This window comes from Amphiprion ocellaris, chromosome 2 (genome assembly GCF_022539595.1).
Source record: "Amphiprion ocellaris isolate individual 3 ecotype Okinawa chromosome 2, ASM2253959v1, whole genome shotgun sequence".
Taxonomy (NCBI): domain Eukaryota; kingdom Metazoa; phylum Chordata; class Actinopteri; family Pomacentridae; genus Amphiprion; species Amphiprion ocellaris.
The window spans coordinates 8,877,175-8,898,930 of record NC_072767.1 but is presented as its reverse complement, the minus strand read 5'-3'; the positions used below and the strand labels follow the sequence as shown (position 1 = coordinate 8,898,930).

General features: G+C 38.6%; 2 protein-coding genes across 2 annotated transcripts; one reads left to right on the top strand and one right to left on the bottom strand.

The window, feature by feature from the left end:
* Positions 1–1,702: 1,702 nt before the first annotated feature.
* Positions 1,703–13,430, bottom strand: cpox (coproporphyrinogen oxidase). The gene is made up of 7 exons (XM_023295367.3): positions 12,745–13,430; positions 9,957–10,100; positions 9,609–9,719; positions 9,350–9,491; positions 6,507–6,725; positions 3,822–3,926; positions 1,703–3,745 (listed from the first exon to the last, which is right to left on the bottom strand). Exons 1-7 carry the CDS (start codon positions 13,280–13,282, stop codon positions 3,661–3,663), a joined length of 1,344 nt encoding a protein of 447 aa, XP_023151135.1. The 5' UTR covers positions 13,283–13,430; the 3' UTR covers positions 1,703–3,660.
* Positions 13,431–14,899: 1,469 nt separating this feature from the next.
* On the top strand, positions 14,900–21,364 carry ccdc181 (coiled-coil domain containing 181). The gene is made up of 6 exons (XM_023295366.3): positions 14,900–15,054; positions 17,612–17,722; positions 17,979–18,854; positions 18,928–19,074; positions 19,172–19,329; positions 20,886–21,364. The coding sequence occupies exons 2-6, from the start codon at positions 17,621–17,623 to the stop codon at positions 21,052–21,054; spliced, it is 1,452 nt and encodes a 483-aa protein (XP_023151134.2). The 5' UTR covers positions 14,900–15,054; positions 17,612–17,620; the 3' UTR covers positions 21,055–21,364.
* Positions 21,365–21,756: the final 392 nt, after the last annotated feature.

Sequence of the window (21,756 nt, the reverse complement as noted above, 5' to 3'; positions counted from 1 at the left end):
CTTTGATGCGCAACATGGGTCAAAAGTGACTAAAATCCAGTGGAAAATGAGTATCTCCTGACTCACAATGCGCGTCAAAGGGTTAAAGCTGTTAAACTTTGACAAAAAGTCACCATGTCCAAAACAATTCATACACCAGTGATACCAAGACAGATAGCCATAGGATGTTCAAACAAACCATTCTAAGGGTCTAAAGTGTTTAATATTGTTTTCAATGTTTCTGAGTTTTTTTTAAGCAGTTCTCTGATATAAAGGTCAACTTGCTTGTGACATTTCAGTCATTTTCAAGTCAATGCAAGACTTGCCGTGGCATAGACCAAAGAGCTCAGTGAGGACTTGAGAGCACACATTGTAATTACCACAAAGGAAGGAAAAGGGTACAAAAACACTGCCAGTGTCAGGTGCCAGTGGCAACAGTGCAAAGTGTCATCAAGAAGTACGAAAAATTGGATACTCCAGCGGACACTGCACCAAAATGGTCTCTGTGGACCAAGAAAGACCCCCCTACTTCAACCAAAGCATGGAAAAGCCCGGCTGACGTTTGCAAAGACGTACCTAGAGAAAGACGAAAGCTTCTGGTCATCTGTTCTGTGGTCAGATGAAACAAAAAGTTGAGCTTTTTGGGCACAGAGATGTGGCTTTTATCTGGCGAAAGAAGGGCGAAGCCTGCAAGCCAAAGAACAAGGTCCCTACTGTGCAGCATGGAGATGGAAGCATCATGCTGTGGGCGGCTTTTCTACAACTTGGTTAAAGTGGAAAGCATCATGAGGAAAGAGCAGAATATCAAGATTCTGGAAGAAAACCTCAAGCAGGCAGCATAGAACCCAAACCTTGGGGAGCGATGGACCTATCAGCACTGATCTGAAGCAGACAGCCAAGGAGGTGAAGCATTGGTTCCAGGACAATGATATTATGAAGTGGCCAATTTAGAGTTCTGATTTAAATCCCATTGAGAACCTGTGGATGGAGTTCAAGAAACAGGGGATAGCACAGAAACCCTCCAGCCTCAAGGATCTTGAAACATTTGCAAAGGAAAAATGGTCCAGAATTCCTGCAGATACTTGCAAGAAGCTTTTGAGCAGTTAGAAAAATCATTTGGAGGCTGTTTTTTATTTATATATATTATATATATATATATATATATATATATATATATATATATATATATATATATATATATATATATATATATATATATATATATATATATATATATATAGGGGATTAGCAATTGATTATTGAGATTATTATTCATTATTTCTTTACACTTTCTGTCTTAAATAAATTGGTTATGGTTTCAGACTTTCTTGTGCATCCAATTTATATCAAATCTGAGGTGAAATATTGATGTGGAACTGAAAAACTTAAGAAATTCCTTGCATTTGGTAGTGGTATGCATAAATTTGGGGTTATGCGTATAACCGAGACAGGAAACGAATGTAGAATTTTAGGTCAAAAGCTAGAAGCTATTTTTAGAGGCTATGTCCTGAAAACTGCTGTGTTCTGGACGCATCTTTCTGTCTTCACATTCATCCCCTCTGTGGAACATGACCCAAAACCCAGCACTGTTTACTGATGTTCAAACAAACCAGCAGGTGAATCATTTACCACAAATGAAAGACCAATGAAATGGAGCTCATCAGGGAGTGGCTAATTCTTATTATCTAGCTTTGATTGTCAAAAACAACCCATTGTTTGCCACTTGGCCATCAAAAGTACATTTATTAAGCAGTGCTCAGACACACACAGTGGCTCAGTTTGTCCTTATTTTCCCTTTCGGTGCTTCATTACAGTTTTACTCAATTGATAAGACACTAAATTCCATTCACTGCACACAGCCACCAACTGACTGCACACATTTATCAAAACCAGGACTCTGCTGTCCAAATTTTGGACACTATTCATGGTTTGCACACAGTTCCCAAAACTCTTGCACTCTTTTTGCAAAAGACCATGTTCTTCGCTCATTAGAACACACTTTTTCACTCATAGCACACATTTTTCAAAAAGTGAACACTAGGAAGCAGAATTGGGACACTGTTCCAACACTGCTGTCACAATTAAGACACAACAAGTCAAAACTGAAAACACTTTTGTCAATGAACTGCACACGATAAAACCTGCTGGGAAGCAGAATTAGCTGTTCAGAATAGATGTCAGAGGAACAAGAGGTCATGTTGGACGAAGAGGACGTGGACGACCCAGACCACGGCCAGAACCAGAACCAGAACCTGGACCTGTCCATGCACCTGATCCTGGACCACTTTACATGGTATGTAAATGTTGTTTATCACTTCAGTGACATGTCTATAATGGAACAATACAAGCAGTCAGAAATGTTCTGAGAATACTGTAAAAAATCTAATGCATAATTCTGCTTCACAAGTGCTGGTAAAATTACAGAAAGTCTACATGACTGACTTTTCTGTGTTTTATGTGTGTTTGTTCCAGAGAGTTTTTCAGTTGGATTCTGATGATACACATGAATACATCTGGGACAATGTTAGTTTTCATAGTAGACTATTGATTCAGGAATGTTTCAATATGAACCCTCAGGTTATTGTGGTTTTTCTGCCACCATATTCTCCCTTTCTGAATCCTATAGAAGAATTCTTCTCTACATGGAGGTGGAAGGTATATGAGCAGCAGCCATACATTCAGGAAAATCTCTTCAATCAGTGGTCTTGACATGTGGTGATGTTTCTGTTGATGCATGTCAGGGATGGATCAGACACATTAAGTCTTTCTTTCCAGAGAAAACATAGCTAGTGATGTTGATGAGGTCCTGAGGTCTGACCAGGCTGAAAGAATTGATGCAGATGTGGTGTAAACATCTACATACTGTACTGTGTACAATACAGTGCTGTATTTTTTATCTAACATTATTTTTATTTTATAATGTACAGTCAGGCACTGCAATGACCTCTGAGTCATTTATAGGATGCATTTGTGTTTAAGTTGTCATTTTTGAGGACTGTATCATTTTTTTATACTTCATGTGAAAACACAGTGAGAGAAGAGTGTTTTGTATTTAGCAGTGCAGTGTCCTAGTTTTGCTTCATGTGTCTTAATTTTGAAAACAAAGTTCAGATTTTGACAATAAAGTGCATTTTTGACACAAGTGTGCAGTGCTTTGTGAATTGTGTTCAAATAAAGAAAACAGTGTGCAGTGTGTTGGGAAATGTGTGCTATTTTTCAGGAACAGTGTCTTATCAATAGAGAAAAACTGTAAAGATGAAGAGTCGAGCAGCTTCAAATAGAGCAAAAGCCACATTTAGCTCAGGCGTAGAAAAACACACAGCTACTGCTTGACACAAACACTTGTTAAAAGGACCTTAAAGCAGGTCACCTGTGCAGTCACATTATTTGGTCTTGCTTTAGTAGGCCGGGCGGTAAGAAATGGCACAAATCTCAGTCATCGGGTTTAACAATCATTAAATAAAACGCGATAAAGTGCCGTCAAGGCTGATTCGACAAATAAAGCAAACAGGGAGGAGGAAGAGGAAAGTACTGGTGCAAAACTCTGCAGACACTCGCAACATAATGGGATATTATTATTTTGGTAAACGCAGAGTTAAATGCTGCTGACGTTTCACAGCTTCAAAAAACACAACAAAGACATCTCTGGATGTTTTGTCCATTCCAACATGTAAACCTCCATCACACCCACTCCTTGGGGTTTCGTAACACTTCCAGCATCTCGGCCTCCTGGGTACCTTTGGCAGGCTCGTGCATGTACTCCCACCTGAGGATGGAGGACGAGACGGTTACCAGGCAACCAGGACAGGTTATTACTGCTGTGACAGAAGGTGTTGGATTACCTGGCGGTGAGCGGGAGCGACATCAGGATGCTCTCGATCCTGGAGCCAGGCGTGGCCAAGCCGAACTTCACTCCGCGGTCATACACCAGGTTGAATTCCACGTACCTGCAACACAAACAGAACTACTATTTAAGTTCAGATCCATCTGAAATCATTTCATTTTTAGAACAATTTGTATTCAACCATCTCTGATTTACCTAAAAATTCTTAGTATGGTCAATACATAATTGAGGGACTTAAGAAGTCCATGGGATATATCTTGCATACATTTTTGTTAAAAGTTTAAAAAAAAAACTGTTTTTTATGTTTATTATGATCATGTCTTTACAAATTCCATATTTACTATGGAAACAATCACTTATTAATAAAAATGACTGAATATCATTACAATGTCAACTAAATAACCATCCCAATTTAATAACAACCACTTTCTAATTAGCCAAACAATAATAAAATGAGCTTTATTCAGAAATTGTTTTGATTGTGTTCTTTTTACTAAGTTGAGATAATCATGACAGATATTTCTTTTTTGGCAATATATTAAATTTTATATGGAAAGTAACAAATTGTATCTGTGTCCCAGAAATCACTTTCAACTAAGTTACTCATTACAAAAACACCTCTCAAGGAAGTGTGTTAATTCCAGATCACATGACCTGCTCCACATGATGTCATTTCCTCCTGAAGAAAAGCCTGGCAAGACTCCAAGGCTTTCTGAGTTATTTAATATAAAGTAATGTGTGAGTTAGGTGTGGATTTATCGCATGTCAACAGGTATAAATAACTTTCAATTTTAATTTTACTCAATTGTATATATAACATTTAGAAGAATCTTTCTCTAAAAATGCCATGTGGTGTTTGGTTATGTTGAATTTAGTCCTGAAAACAGCAAAAAATGTCAACTATGATACCTGTTAACTATGTTACAAAAAGTCCTGCAATTATATATTGATCCAGAACATAAATTATGGATATTTATAATGACGTTTGTCAAATTGTAGCTTGATACATCAAATATTTCCCGAAATATAATCATCTAAAAATCATCCGTCGACCCACTTTCAGCACGTTTTTTGAGGTTGTTTGAACAACAATAACTCAGGAACTATTCAAGATAAAATCCTGAAATTTTCACTGTTATTTCTCCTCATGTCATTGATTCAGAATCTGTAATACTGGACAAGCATCTCAAATAATCAGAAATTGAGGACAAAAAAAGTCAAAAAAAAAAAAAAAGGAACCATGAAAAGTCCCATCTTTGAGTTCATATTAACAAAAGAAATCAATAAAGCTGAAGTCAACTACTGACATTTTCTGAACCACACGTAGTTGCCTGAATTGTTTTTCGTATAAAAAAATGGATAATTATTAAAAAAAACTATTTGTCAAATTTTAGCTTGATGTATCAAATACTTTTCATTGGAATTTGAGGCTGAACAAAACAAAAACTCAGGAACTATTCAAGATAAATACCTGCAATTTTCACTGTTAATTCTCATCATGTCATTAATTCTGAATCTGTAATATTAGACAAGTAACTCAAAAAAATTTCTGATTATGGGGGCACTGAAATATAAAAAAATGAATCCATTCACAAAAAATGTATAATGCATGAACCATACTTAGCTGAATGTCAAAATAATACAAAAGAAAGCAAGTAGAATACATTTTAATATGAAACACTTGGTCACAAAAATGAAAAAAAGAAAATATCATCTCAAGTTGTACCACAAAAACTACAAATATTGTTAGATAGTGTAATCTAAGTGGAACACACTTCTGGAGTTTCAAAATGTGCTGAAAGCAGGTTGACCGCATTAATTAGCAATAATTTATTTTTAGATGAATTTCACTGATACTATTTGAAATATCCACATCTTATCAGAGATTGTCCAGCAGAGGGCTCCTGATGATTTGAGATGGAATACTAACTATTTAGAAGTTTTTTTTCCCATCAAAAATAATCGATTCATGCCTTAAAAAGTCTTAGATGTAACAGGATTGGTTGGATTTATTACCACTATATGTTCATTAACGTGGCAAACAAAACTATAAAACTTTATTATATGTAAATGCGTTTAATGTATACATTTATGTAACATTGATTGTTGTATTTATTGTTGTTTTTGTATGTGTTAGGGACCTGGTCTGCAAATTAGCTGTTAGCTATTGACCTATGAACAAAGTAAAATACTATATCATTCAGCTACAGATAACTAAATGTTTTCTTCCTTTGTAGACACTCTGTGATCTGGCAGTTGTAATGTGTAAATGATAAACTGAGGCATGATGTTGTCAAAATTGAATTTATTTTTCTTAAGAAGTTTCGTTTGTTCATGATGTTTTGTAAAAACATAGTTCCTTAAATGTGAACATTTTCAGAATGTACTTTTTTGCACTAAAACAAAGGAAACATTTGAAGTTGTGGTGACTTCTAGGTTATTATGCTCTGATTTTACTGGTCACTTCAGATCAAATTGGGCTGACTGTGGAATCTGAACTAAGATGAGTTTGACACCCCTGCTATACTATGAAGTCTGGGTCCGGACTACCTCGTGACGTGGACATTGTATGTTGTGGATTAAACAAAGCGTCCATTCAGAGGATTTTGCCTCGAGGAATTTTAGTGATCGAATAATTGGAATAACTCAAGAAATGTATTTATATTCATCAGTCTTTACTCACCTGCCTCGTCGTACCTGCTGCCAGTCTTTCTCCTCATCAGTAAAGGCATCGTTCAGGTGTTTGTATACGATGGGCAGGTAACAGGGCACCACCGTCTGAGCGCAGCTCTTAACAAAGTTAAACGCCTCCTCCTGAGTCGGGGAGTCCAGGTCGTCGAAGAAGATCCCTCCGATACCACGAGTCTCTCCTCTGTGGCGGATGTAGAAGTACCTGTCGCACCTGGATGGAGGAGAGATAAAGGGTTTTCATGTGTGAAAACAGGGGAGAGAACTACCCGCACAGGTATACTTAGCAGTTTTGTTTTCTACTGGGAAAATTGACCAAATCGAAGCTTAAAATGAGTGTTTTTAATCAAAATCCCTTTATAACGCATGTCTCATTAAAAAAATCACTAAAAATATACAATTTGTATAAAGCACAATCTGTAAAAAATAAAAAATTCTGCATTGCTTGTTGCAACTGAGAAGTCATGACTGACTCAGCTGTGGCTGAAAGTCACATGACAAATATTCTGGGGCTTTTGGCTGAACACTGCAGGCAGTGTTTACACAGAACAGATAGGGGGCGGTATGGAATCAAGTTAGGAAAGAAAATAGTAAAATATCTATAACATGTAGAGTCAACTTTTTATTTTTCAGTGTTGGTGACTTCTGTGAATTCTTGGCAAAATGTTGCTCGTGTTGATTTCAGGATTCTCATTTTTTTTGTAAAATAAATGATCAAAGAAATCCAATTTCATATTTGTCTTTTTTATGATTTATGGCATTGCAAGCCCCCAATAGAAAGAGAGTTATAAAACAAGGTAACTGTTAAATGGTCCATGATCAAGGCAGGTAAATAAGGACTGGAAAGGTTACATTCATTAAAACAACAAAATGGTAAAGGTAAAACAAAGAGAATTTGTCTTACAGTCCACCACACTCTAAAAAACACCTAAAAAAATAGTCAAAACACATCATACTGTTTAAAAGGACAATGGAAATGTACAAATAACATTGTCAGTCTGTTGGTTCTGCACCTTCACAGACTGTAACTCGGATTTGTCTCCTTTTTTAATGTACTAAATAGATAATATACATGTATTTACACAGATAGTGTTAAAAAAAAAAAAAAAACAATGTCCAAAAGCCACTAAAAACACAGTTATGTCAAAATGTATTAAAAATAAATCAGTTGAAAGCACATCTGTAGGGACAAGAAATATAATTAAAGCTAAGACGTACTGTTCATTAAATATAAAGTTTAAGCGAAGGTATAGTTAGCCTAGCTTAGCATTAAAACTGGACATAGTCTGAAGGTTAAAAGGTTAAAATGAAATCTAAAAAGCAATAAGCAGCAGCCATCTGAAGCTTCATATTTCATGGACAAGCATGAAATCTCATCTAAATCTCTGCAGGAGCACTAGAATTTTCTTTTTAAAAAAAAAAAAAAAAAATGAAATTATTCCTTAAATTTAACTTGAAGTTAATAGTTTTTAAGACTTGCTAGCAGCTCCATCAGATAAACCACTCCCTCCTCTCATCATTCACTGTCATCATCGGTCAACGGTTTTCAGATTTTAGGCCGAAACTTCTCTTATCACCATCCCACAGTGAGGACACACCCGTTATAATCCACACAGAAAAACACTGATCAGATGAGCATGTGCTCAAAGACACACACACATCAGCCACAACCTTAAAACAACTGCTGGATGTGAGTGAGTCGCCCTCATGAGTCCTTTAAGCCCTGGAAGCTGCGAAGTGGAAATCATGAATTAGAAGATTATGAGGCTAAGTCAACACCCTGAACTTTTTGTCGTGTTCCTCAAATAATTCCTGAGTAATATCAGCAGCGTGACAGTGAGTATGATACTACTGAAGGTAATACTGCTGCTATGAAGGTGTGTACGTGACTGCAGGACTCAAGGTTTGAGTGTCACGCTGCCTCAGCCTGCTGCAGTCTTTACTCAGGTAAATGACGCACCTGGCTGTCCACGTGATGTAATTAATCTGCCACCAGCTTATGCTAAGCTAAGCTAACTATGTGCTATCTATCTTTAATGGGCTGAAAGTGCTTCTTAATTTTCATTCTATTCCTTTTTGCTAAAGATGTGCTTCCAGTTGTCACATTTTTAATTACTATTGACTTACTTTTGATCATTGCATTTACATAATTCATTAAAATTTTTATTTTTATATAATTATTGTCCATTGACAGTTAAAAAACACATCAACTTCGGTGTTTTCTTGTGCTTTTAAAGCAACTAAACAGACATTTTCAGGTAGTTCTCTCCACTATCCACGTCAAGAATTAACTACTCACTTGATGCCACCTCTTGACAGGTTCAACTATAACAACATAAACAAGAAAAACACTCAGAGAACGCAGTACTCCATCAAGGCTGCTCTGTCGTATCATTTCTGACGGATCAAATCTTAAAAAATTTGTGGCAGAAATCACGGCACCATAGAAAGCGTACATTTAATATAGATGTACCCACAAACAAAATGGCCTCACGCTGAGCACAGGTGTGTGTTATGCATGTGTACGTTATGTACGGATACCGAATCATGTGGCCTAAATGTATAGCGGGCGGCGGGAACTGATGGATTCTTACAGTGTCTCTTTGTGGTGGTTTTGTGTCTCCTTGTGGTTGTTTTGTGTATTTGTGGTTGTTTTGTGTCTCTTTGTCATTGTTTTGTGTCTCTTTGTTGTTGTTTTGTGTCTCTGTCGTTGTTTTGTGTCTCTTTGTGGTGGTTTTGTCTCTTTAAAGTGGTTGTGTGTCTCTTTGTGTCCACCTGTCAGTGGTTTTAATGCTGTGGTTGGTAAGTGAATACAGACAAACACAGGGCGGATCGTACCATTTCTTATAGTCAGGGTAGTACTGCGGGTGATGCTTGTCACACGCCTCCTTCAGGGTGTTGTGGAAGTGAAAGGCATCTTCTTTATTGATGTAAACGGGCGTCAGGTCTGTGCCGCCACCGAACCACCACTGCTTGGTGCCTGAAACACACAACACAAAACACAAGAAAAGATGGAAACAAGGGTTATCATTCATCCACACACTCAATAGTGTCACTGATACCCAGAAATGAGGGGTGACGTAAAGGCCTGACTCACCGTCTTCCTCCTCGATCTCAAAGTATCTGTAGTTGAAGTGCACTGTGGGGATGTGGGGGTTCTTGGGGTGGATGACGGAGCTCACTCCCATGGCACAAAATGGCAGCTTACCTGGAATAAAACACAATGTAATAAACAAATACACAGTCAAAGCATGCTTCAGTTTCAATTTAAGCATCTGACAGCAAATATGAAGTATAAACGAAGACGAGGACTCTCTCGAAAGATGTAATATCGAGGTAACGTGAAGTAAAAGCACATCTCAGGTAATGATGTGTTATTGTGAACATAAAACCAAATGCTATATCAAGCTTTTAATGGAAGAAGTACCGTATTATGAGAACTCACCATCCTTCCCTTTGAGGACTTTCCCTCTGCTCCTCATCTGTCTTGCTGCCTCCTCGGTCAGGTTTCCAAACACTACCGACACGTTGACACCTGCCTTCTCAAACACCTTCCCGTCCTGCATCACACAGCTGATTCCTCCACCACCTGACACAGAAATACACAGAAAATAAATTTGTAATTGTTGCATTGGTTGTCTGCATCTTGTGTTATTCATCACAAAAACATGCTGCATGCTGGAACACAGCTGATGGAAGAATCTTGTAATCTTGTTTACTGTCACAAAGGGGAAAACTAACCAGAAAATATTTAAATTTAAGCGAAAAATGTACCCCTTTTTTTTAAAAATCACTCAAACTGATTATTTTTTTAATGAGAATAATTGGCAATATTGACAAAAAATTGATTAGTCTATTATTTATTGCAGCTCTACTTTCGATGGCATTTAATCTGGCTTTTTTTAAGGGTCCTTCAGTGTTTTTTAATAGTGTGAGAAATTTACATATTGCAGCTTAAAACACTAAAAAAAATGTTAAAATATACTACTTCACCTTACTGTAATACATATTAAAGCTGTCGTCCTACAGTGTTATTAATCATGGAGAATAACCTGACTAACAGAATAACATAGCTATGGTATTATAAATTACAGAACTTAACCTAACTAATATAAATATTAAGGCTTGGACCAAACAGAATAATTAATTATGGAGATGATTAAGTTTTTAACACACAAAAACATACATAAAAAACCAACAAATTCAAGGGTTCAATGGATCCTGGACAAGCAAGTTTTTTTTATTTATTTACTTTCTCATAGGGCTGGGCGATAAATCGATTTTATCGATTAATTCGACTTTGTACTTAATGTCGATTTGTTTTAATGAAAATCGATTTTTTCATCAACACCCGCCACCAACGCCTTCCCGCTGGGCTCCCGTAGTTCAGAGTGCTCCCCACTCCCCCCCGCGCTTGATACACAAACAACATGGCGGCGAGCGGCGCAGATCTAAAGGCGCGTGTCCACTAGATGCGATTTTCCCGCACGGCAACGCACCACATCTGAAAATGGCACGGACGGCGGTCACTAGCGGACCACAACATGGTCACATGACAGCTCTGAGCAACAGCAGGCCGCTACGTGGTGACGTCACCGAGCTTTCAGCTGGACAGTCCTGCAGACAAGTTGGATAAACACAGCGGCTCGGCCGCAAACTTTCCCTTTTATTTCAAAAACACCTCAGCGAAAAGTATTTCTGAAAGCATTTGAAGCGAGAAATAATCTGCAGCAGCTAAATCTGTCCTCGTTTTATGTCACCGACGCCTAGTTTAGAAGTTTGAGGACAGTTTCACGATGCGTTGAATCTCCGCACGCCGTATCCAATTTACGTAAAGTAGAAGTCAGTCTACTTTATGCAAATGAGCTGCAGCCCTCACCAGGTAAACACACCGGATCACAGCTGGAAACGCACTGCAACCGGACCAGCATGCCACATGCACCGCATTTCCAGCTGTGATCCGGTGTGTTTACCTGGAGAGGGCTGCAGCTCAATTGCATAAAGTAGACTGGACTCCAGCGTGAGGAGATTAGGTAGGGGGCAAAAAAAACCTGGATAAATCGTGAATCGGGATTTTTTGTGAAAAAATCGGAGATTTTTTTTTTTTTAGGCCATATCGCCCTGCCTTACTTTCTCAATAATGTTAGTGTGTTATTAATGAATTCTAAGTTATTATGTGTTATTATTACCAACATGGATTGTATACTGTAATTATGCTTTAATTTGTTTATGCAATGAGAAAAAAAACCTAGATCTTTGAACTGTTCATAATAAAAGAGCAAATAAACCCTGCAAAAGAGTGATTAAAATGTGCACTAAGTTTTTTTTAATAAATATTTTAAATAAGAAATCTAAAGAGAAAAATATCTTTACACTGTTCACAATAAAAGTTTTTCTTTAAATAAGTCATTTAAATAGGAAATCTAAAGAAAAAATCTTTGAACTGTTTATAACAAAACATTTTTTTAATCCTGCAAAACAGTTATAGTGTGAGATTAAAAAGTCCACTAACACAGTTTTTTCTTTTAAATAAATATTTAAATAAGAATTCTAAAGAGAAAAATTACTTTTGAACTGTTTATAGAAAAAACATTTAAAAATTCCTCAAAACTGTCAAAATGTGTGATTAAAATATGCTCTAAGGTGGTTGTTGTTTTTTTTAAACACAAAAACTAAATAAGAAATTAAAGAGAAAAAATCTTTGAACTGTTCATAAAAAAAGATACATTTTTAAAAATCTTGCAAAAGAGTCAAATGTGTGAATAAAATGTGAACTTAAGTTGTTCTTGTATAAATAATCTAAAGAAGAAATATAAAGAGACAAATACAATTTTTTTTTTATCTTGCAAAACCGTCATAGTGTGTCAATAAAACGTGCACTAGGGTTGTTTTTTGTTGTTTTTTTGTTTAGAAAAATTTTAAATAAGAAACCCAAAGAGGAAAAAAAATCTTTGAACTGTTTATAAAAAAAGATTTTTTTAAACCCTGCAAAACAGTTAAAGTGTGGGATTAAAATGTGCACTAAAGTTGTTCTTTTATAAATAATTTTTTAAAAAAAAGAAATTTCAGTGTCATGTTCATTCATCTATTTTGCATTATTTCTTCAGATGTTTTTGGTTTTTGCTGCTGGATCGTGTCTGTATTAATTATTTATGCACTACCGTATGGTAGTAAGAATTCTGCCGTCCTGACAGCTCCTCTACCCGGTGTGTCCTCTCCATGTGTCCCCTCACCTTCCTTCCTATCCCACCGGTCCACCTTGAACGTCCCTCCGTCCACCTCCTGCAGAGCCCGGCAGAACTCGGCCTGCGTCTCCATGATCAGCATCTCCATCCTGGTCCGCATCTCCGCCTTGCTCCCCTGCAGCACACCTATGTCGGTGACCGGAGGAGACATGAAGCCCCGGCACCGCTCCAAGATGTCCCCCTCCTCCTTCTCCTCGACGGCCATGGAGACCCTCGTCGCCATCTCCGCCCGCTGGAAGTGGTTAGCGTTGGCCAGAAACCCCGCTACGGCCGCCGCTGCCGTCACCGCTGCGGCTCCTCCGAGCGCCAGGGCTCCCCTTCTGGTCGTCCGGGCTGCGGAGCTGCCTGCGGTCCCCTGGGACCCGAACCTGGTTCCTCTGGAAAACCATCTCAGAGTCAGTGCCGGGCTGTGAGCGGAGCAGAGCGGCGGTGCTGCACCGGCGAGCCGCGGTAAATGTGAACTCAAACTCCGCCTGGCTGCGGTTCGAGCCGTTCTGTTTAACGAGCAGAAGACAAAGGTCGCCATTTTCAGGAGGAACTCCCGCTTCTTGCCGCGGCTCGCTGACTGATTATCACCGAGTGTGAACTTTGAAACTCCTTAAAACATTATCACAAGTTGGAGCTACGTGCTATCTGTCATGTTAACTGCAGAGGGGCGTTTGTCTTCCGGGTAGTGACAGAGGCATCATGGGAAACGTCGTCGCACCGCAGAGAACTCAGAGTGCTTCAAGCCTAAAGTAAACATCTAAACCCAGAATGCACCGCCTCAACACACATCTTGCATTCAATTCAATACGTCTCATATGCTTCGTGTTTTGTCTTTACAGCTTCAAATGCTTTCGTTTCGTCTACAGCTGCTTTTATCTGAAGAGACAATCGTATAGTGCAAGTACATATATTCTTATGTCCGTGCTGTAAGAAATACTGTGCTGTTGTGAGACTTTAGTAGCGTTTTACGTACTGTAAAACAGTAACCTCAGATTTAAATTATGACACCTCATCTCAAATATCAACTGCACACTGAAGGCAGTGTAAATATGTGTAGACTGCAAATATATATATATATATAGTATGCTTTTTTACAGACCTTCCCTGTTTAATGAAATTACAAATAGTAACCATATATTAATTTACTTTTTTTTTTTAAAAAAGGGTAAAGCTTTGAATTATGTCCACATCAAAAATCTGTAGTTGTAGAAAATGGTAATTTATTCTTTTACAACGCTTGACTGTAAAATTACACTTTAAAAAAGTTATTTTGAAATCAGAAAAAGACATAATTTTTACAGATATTTTCAATTATTTGAAAAACTAAAACAGATTTTCCCTGTTTTGTGAAATTACAGATAATATTTAGTAAAGCATTTCTTTGCATATGATAGTAAAAACAGACTAAAGCTTTAAATAATATTTATAGTTGTCTGTACAATATTTTTTGCACTACATTCTCACATTAGCTATTGTTCCTACTTTGGCCATTGTCTTTCTAGATTTGTAAATATTTTTTATGTATTTTCTTTTTTTCCCCTGTAGTTATTTTATTATTCTCTATTTCTTTACGTATGTCTGGAGTGACACCAACAGCCCAAACCAAATTCCTTATATGTTGTGTACTTACTTTGCTATTAAAACTAATTCTGATGTTTATTGTTTTACTGTATTTAAATATGTTAACACACCAGTATTTTACAGATATCTGCCTTTATTTTCCACCTCTTTTTAGTGGTTTTGAATGTTGCAGTATTCAATTTTTTAGCTGTGTTTTTTTTTCTGGCACCTTTGATAACATATTTTTACATTTTTTAACAAGATTTTTTCATGGAATATAGATTTATATACACACATACGTATATTGCATATATGCATATATATTCTACTTTATGAATCAGTACTTCTATTTTCAGCTGTAACTCGAGAAACAGGTGATGTTATTTCTCTTAAAACTGCTGTTTGTGTCTTAAGTAGCATAAAAAGTTCAGTTTTACTTCATAACCTTTTAAAAAACTGCAGTAAACCATTTTCTAAACAGTGTTTGGGGTTTTTACTTTGTGTACAAGGAGGCTTTCTTTGCGGTTGAGTTTTAAGTGGGACGTAAACCACTTGCGCATGCGCAGGTAGTAAAGCGTGTTGTCGGTCGCTATGGCGACGGCCGTATTAAAGCTTTGAGAGCAGATTACGAGGACAGGTGTTGCTCCGCAGACTGCAGCCCATTTGTGGGTCAGTTAGTGAAACTGTCCGTCTGGATGATTCCGCTGCGGATTTCTACTGAACTGAAAATTGCGTAGGAACTAGCAGCGGGTGAGTTTAACCACATTAATCTGTTTATTTTTAATGATGTTTGCTCCTATGCAGCAGCAAATTCAGACTAATGGGACTCCTACTGGTGCAAGACCTGCTCTGACTGTATCCCACCTGCAGCTCAGTTTGTTTTTATAAACCACGTAGATATAAAATAATCAGGATTATTCTGTGTGTTTGTGTTGCAGCTTGTGTGGAAACTGAGAATCTGATGCTGAGTTACAGCAGATATATTATTATAAAAGCTCCAGGAAACAAAAGACAACATATAAGCAGGGAGGAGATATTTAAAACAAGAATATTAGTTTTCTGTTGAGCCTGCAGTGCAGCTTTCTGTCCAGTAGATGAGGACAAAAAGCAGCTACAGTCTTATGTGACTACAGAGAAAACCACAAACCAGATTACAAGCCAAAATATTCCAAACAATGCATATAAATTAATCTGAGTGACACCTATATTTTTATTTTATTTTATTTTTTATTGCTGTGGCATTAATTTCATTAAGTTCAATGATTAATAGTTGGGTTCATTTATGGAATTTAAGCTTGTAACACCCTTAAATCCATCTCATTACAGGTGAACTATCCCCTCACTATATGCATCAGCATTACTTCTCTGTAGCAGCTGCAGTTGACGCCTCCTTTTGAGTGGAGTTAACCTTTAAAACCTTAAATCCCAGATTTTAGTGATCATCCAATTTTGCGACAACGAACAAAGGTCCTGAAGCTGCAGCCTCCTCTGCTGCAGAAACGTAATACTGAACTTAAAAATAAAATAAATTTATAGGTGGCAGCTCACCCAACCAATAATTACTAGACTATATTGAAATGATGCCACAGTAAAAAAAAAAAAAAAAACTCTATACAGGTATGCCCAAAACTGAAAAAAATGTAGTAATTGGAATTTTTAACTTGAAATTAGGTTCAAGGATTGTTGCTGTGTTTATCCAAACAGACGAAATCTGATCAGTATATACTGATCTATACTTTAACCTATTTATTCTATACATCTTCAGCTGTTTAGGTCATTGGATGTCCAGCAGTTTTACCATAACTGAATATTATCTACTTTTATATCATGTGGTGGCAATGCACTGGTAAATAAATGCATCTGCACTGACATGGCTCTCCTTTATTCATTATTATGTTAGCATCATTAGGAATAAAAAACAAACTCTGTGTATCTATATTGAATCCCTAAAACTCTACATTCCAGTAGTGGCCCCAGCTTTATTCATATTTGAGCTAAAATATTAGTTTTTTATTCAAGTTGATGTAAAAGAAAATGTAAAAATATTAAAATTCAGCCTCTGTTGGTGACTCTGAATTTGCACATTAGTGTTTGGAAACCTTCTTATGGATCAGGTTTGGTTCAGGAGGTAATTCTGGTCTTGGCTAAAACCATTTTAAATCTTAATAGTTCCATAAAATGCAGAATCTATAGCTTCTCTGTTGGGACCTGGGGATCTGAATGACAGCTCTGGCAGTTTTCACTAACACTTAAAAAAACATTCTGAGGTATTATTTTAGAATATAGATTCTGGAATGAAATTATAGAGCTTTTCTTGAACAATATTGAAGATATTTATGCAAGTTTTTTAAAGCCTTTTTTGTTTTGTGACTTTGGATGAATTAGGATCTGGTCTAAAGGTGGCACTAAATCCCAGATATTAAGAAATTGCTCCTGGAGGAACATTTAATAAATGTATCTGTGTATTTTGCAATATTTCAACATAATTAACTACTTTCACTTTCATATAACATGCCTGACAGTATTACATTAAAATTTGAAGCCATTTTAAAAATCCCATTATTCACATAATAGAGAGAATCTATAGGAACTCACTGTGACAGTTTTCCATCACTGACACTTATAAAAAACATTCTGAGGAATTATTTCAGAATATAGTTTTGGCACTAAATTATACAGCTTTTGTGAACAATACTGAAGATATTTATGCAGGTTTTAAAGACTTTTTTGTTTTGTGACTTTGGGCAAAGTAGGATCTGGTCTATGGCAATAAATCCCAAATCTTAAGAAATTGTTCCCGGAGGAACCTTTAATAAATGTATCTGTGAATTTTGCTAAATTTCAACATAATTAGCTGGGTTCATTTTCACACAACATGACTGGCAGTATTACAATCCTTCATTTTAGTCCAATGTAAAACAATTTTAAATCTTAATATTTACCTAAAATGCAGAATTTATAGGTTCTTTGCTGCTGTCCGGGGTTCTGGATAACATGCTAAGAACTCGCTGTGGCAATTTTCCATCAATAACACTTAAAAAAAGTACTGAGGAATTATTTTACATTATGTCAATTTTTTTTAGTATTGAATTCTAGAGCTCTTTGGAACAATACCGAATATATTTATGCACATTTTAAAGACCTTTTGCTTTGTATATTTGGAAAAAATAGGGTTTGGCTTAATGTTGGCACTAAATCACTTAATCTTTTCTGGACCAAACATGTTGCAGTATTTTGCTCAGGACTGACATCCTGAGGCTAATTTGGATAAATAATCACACCTATATGTTTGTGTCTCTTCTCTCAGTGGTGGATTATGAGTGAGGCGTCTGGAACGAAGTCTCAGGAGGAATATGAAGACGACTTTGAGAAGGATCTGGACTGGCTGATCAGCGAGGAAGGACACAGCGAGGAGCAGGTAAACAACGACTAGATCTGCTCGTTGTTGTTGTTTTATTGTGCTGCTCTACTTCCTGCGTGAGTTGCTGCTCTGTGAAAGTGTGACAGTGAGTTACTTGACTTGGCGGGTCTCATTGTTGACATACAGCGGCGGGACTTTCACCGCCGGATGCAATATTGATGAAGAAACGTACACATATCTGTTGTCACACCAGGTACCGATGCTGCTCTGTCCTTTACTTTAACCCAGATAACGGAGTGTGTTCACTCCACAGGGTCCCGACTACGAGGACATCGAGGCGGAAATCGACAAAGAACTGGAAGAAGACGAGAAGTTAAAGGGGGTAAAAAGAAAACAGAAAAGAGGGAATAAAAGTGAGCAGCTGGAGGAAGACGAGGAGAGGTGGCCGTCGCCGATGGAGCCGCTGGAGTTCGATTCGGACCGAGACAGTCCGAGCAAGTCGCCGCCGATTATCCCTCCTCCTCCGGGGATGGATGAGCAGACGGACGAGGAGAAGAAGTACATCCTGGAGAAGATCCAGCAGGCGAACCGGGAGCTGCAGGACCAGGAGGCTCCAGACATGACGAGAAGAAGGAGGCTGCATTTCAAAGAGACGCTGGTGGACCTCGTGGTTCTTCCGGAGAAAGACGGCAAGGAGGCGGAAGGAGGAAAAACCAGAGCGGAGGCGGAGAGCGAAGTTTCAGGGAAGTTTTCCGAGTTGAAACTTTCTCCTCGAGATGAAACGAGGAACAACGATGGAGGTCAGGAGTTTAAGGAGGGCCGAGTCCTCGTGGAGAAGGATGGGAAGTTTGATCTGGTCAGCCTGAAGGAGGTGGAGAGTCAAGGCCTCCTTCCTCCCATAACTAACTTCAGTGACTATTCACACTCCTCCCAGCAGAAGATCCACACCTCCTCGTCCTCCTCTCTCCGTCAGAGCATCGACCACCTCCGAGCCCCCAGACCTCCAGCCCAGCCCCGGAGCAGACCCAGCTCGGCCTGCCACGGCCAAAGAGGCGGACAGAATAGGAGCAGCCGGCGGCGGGTCCAGTCGGCCACCGGAGCCCCCTGCCAGGCCACCTATACCCTGTCGGCCGAGCAGAAGGAGCTGCTGCAGAAGGTCCAGGAGAGGAGGGAGAAGGTGGCCAGAGAGGTAAGAAAGACGCTAAAATGATTCAAAGCTCCATGTTTATTTTTCCGCTTATTCTACTTCTTCTCGTCTCCAGGCGGAGCAGAGGAAGCGTGAGGAAGAGGAGCTAAAGAGGCAGGAGAATGAGCTGGCCTTCAAAGCCTGGCTGATGAGGAAGAGGGAGCAGCTGCAGGAGGAGAGGAGGATCCACCGAGCCCAGAAGATAGAGAGGATGACCTCCACGGTCGACTACTAGGAGGCGCACTGACCAGTGATTCCTGGAATATGAGGATAAACACTCCATCTTTATAAACCCCCACTGTTTCGTGCTTCCTTCACAGAAAGACTCCAGTGACCCGGAGGACGCCTTCAGGTCGTGGCTTCAGAGGAAACAGGAGCAGCAGCAGAAGGAGAAGCAGCTGGTGGAGCTGAAGAGGCTGGAGGAGGACAGTAGTTACCTTCTACGGAGCCGAGAGGAGTGTGAACGTGCCTTCAAACTGTGAGCTCAGCTATACACCTTTTAGTCTTTACATGACATAACAATCATAGCAGCTGCAGTGTTGGATCATTCCATGAAAAATCATTGAGACTCTCCTATCTGACCTCCTCAGAATCAGCTGATGTTTTATCGACATTAACTTTAGTGTATCTAATGAAGCCATGCAAAAATTTTTTTTCATACTGTGAACACTGTCCAAGGCCCTTTTACATTGGGGTGGGGGGAAATTTTGCGCTTTTTAATTTGCGTTCTTTTTCCATCACTTCAGAGCCTCATAACTTGAAATATGATATTTTCAGGGCTGAAAAACACTTTTGACTTCTGATCTGTGATCATCTTCTACCTATGATTCCCTCTGTATCAAAGCAACATTTTAATATGCTCATATTTTAACACTAGTAAACAGAATATATTGCATATTTTAAAAGATGACTATAGTAGAAAGTTGATTTGGCACAGAAGGAATCATGTCTAGAAGAGGATTCTGGTACCAAATGTAAATAAAAATGATCCTTTCATTGTCTAGAACTTGTTCTGACCAACCACCTATCGCACACGCTGATATGAGCTCTCGGAAGTTTACCCAGAATGCACTTTTTAAAGTTTTCTCCAGCCTCATATCGCCACATATCTAAATCTGTGCTACACTGTCAGGATTATGCATTCACTGTGGTAGTGCTGGTCAGAAAGTTTCCCCAGAATGCACTTTTTGCACAGGTTTTCTGTGATGAATTATCAGAAACTAGAAACACATCCAGGGTACCAATTTAACAGAACTCAGATGTGTTTTCCAGCCCTGAAATTGTCATGTGTCTATCTCAGAAAGGCTCAGAAATGATGGGGAAAAAAGGACCTGTAACTCTGAAAATATTCTTAGCATGAAAGTACAATTTTACATGGCTTTATTAAATATACTAAAGTTATTGTACATAAAAAAACTACTTTTTTCCCCCCTGGTTTCAGACAAAGTTTTGGTTTGAGACTAAGTAAACTGCCAGTAAGAATAGAGGGGTCAGTCTTGGAATTATTGTTGTTATGAGAATTTAACAAACAAACAAAAAAACAAACAAAAGACAAGAAATACTAGAGTGGTTGTGTGTAGTTTGTAATAATCAGCTGTAATAAACCTTGTTAACACCATCCAACAGATCAGAAACTCATAGAAAGGGCGCCCGTATAGTTCAATTGGTTGAGCAGGCGACCCACAAACAGGGACTATAGCTCCCGATGCAGAGGCCTGGGTTCAATTCCCACTCATGGCCGTTTGCTGCATGTCTTTCCCCCATTCTTCTCCCTACTTTCCTGTCTGTCTTCACTGATCTATCAAATTAAAAAAAAAAAGCCATAAAGGCCAAAAAAATAATAATAATAAAAAAGAAACTCACAGAAGTTACATTTAAAATAAGATTTTAGAAAATTTTAATTTTAATTTTTAAAAACAGGCTCCTCAGTGGATGTCAACATGTCCAGAAACAATCCTGGAAATATACATTGTTTGACTGATTCTCCTCACACTGACTTACCTCCTGGTATTTTTTCTGGTGTTCCATCTCCAGCTGGTTAAGGAGGAAACGGGTGGAAAAGCGAGCCGAGCAGCAGGCGGCCCGAGAACGGTCCAGGAGGCTGGTTCTGGAGGAGCGACGAGCCCGACGCATGAAGGACCTGCTGTGTATCAATGAAACAAAACCGTTCAGGTTCAATGACCAGCTCGTCTACCGGTTCTGATCCAAACACAGAACCTCAGAACCAAACACAGACAGTCAGAACCAACGTAGAACCAAACACAGACCCTTAGAACCAACATAGAACCAAACACAGACAGTCAGAACCAACATAGAACCAAACATAGACCCTCAGAACCAACATAGAACCAAATACAGACCTCCAGAACCAAACATGGACCCCCAGCAGCAAACACAGAACCAAACACAGACCCTCAAACCAAACACAGACCCTCAGAATCAGCATAGACCCAAACACAGACCTCTAGAACCAAACATGGACCCCCAGAACCAACACAGAACCAAATACAGACCTCCAGAACCAAACATGGACCCCCAGAACCAACACAGAACCAAATACAGACCTCCAGAACCAAACATGGACCCCCAGAACCAACACAGAACCAAATACAGACCTCCAGAACCAAACATGGACCCCCAGAACCAACACAGAACCAAATACAGACCCACAGAAACACACAGACTGTCAAAACCAAACATAGAACCAAACACAGACCCTCAGAACCAACATGGAACCAAATGCAGACCCTCAGAACCAACATAGAACCAAACACGGACTACCAGAACCGACATTAGCGGGAAAACCGAACATTTTACTGACATTTGAAGACTCGTGTTTATTCTGTGGCTGCAGTTTGTTTTATTATTTCTATTTGTGTTAAAGAATATTCCTAAAACTATACCA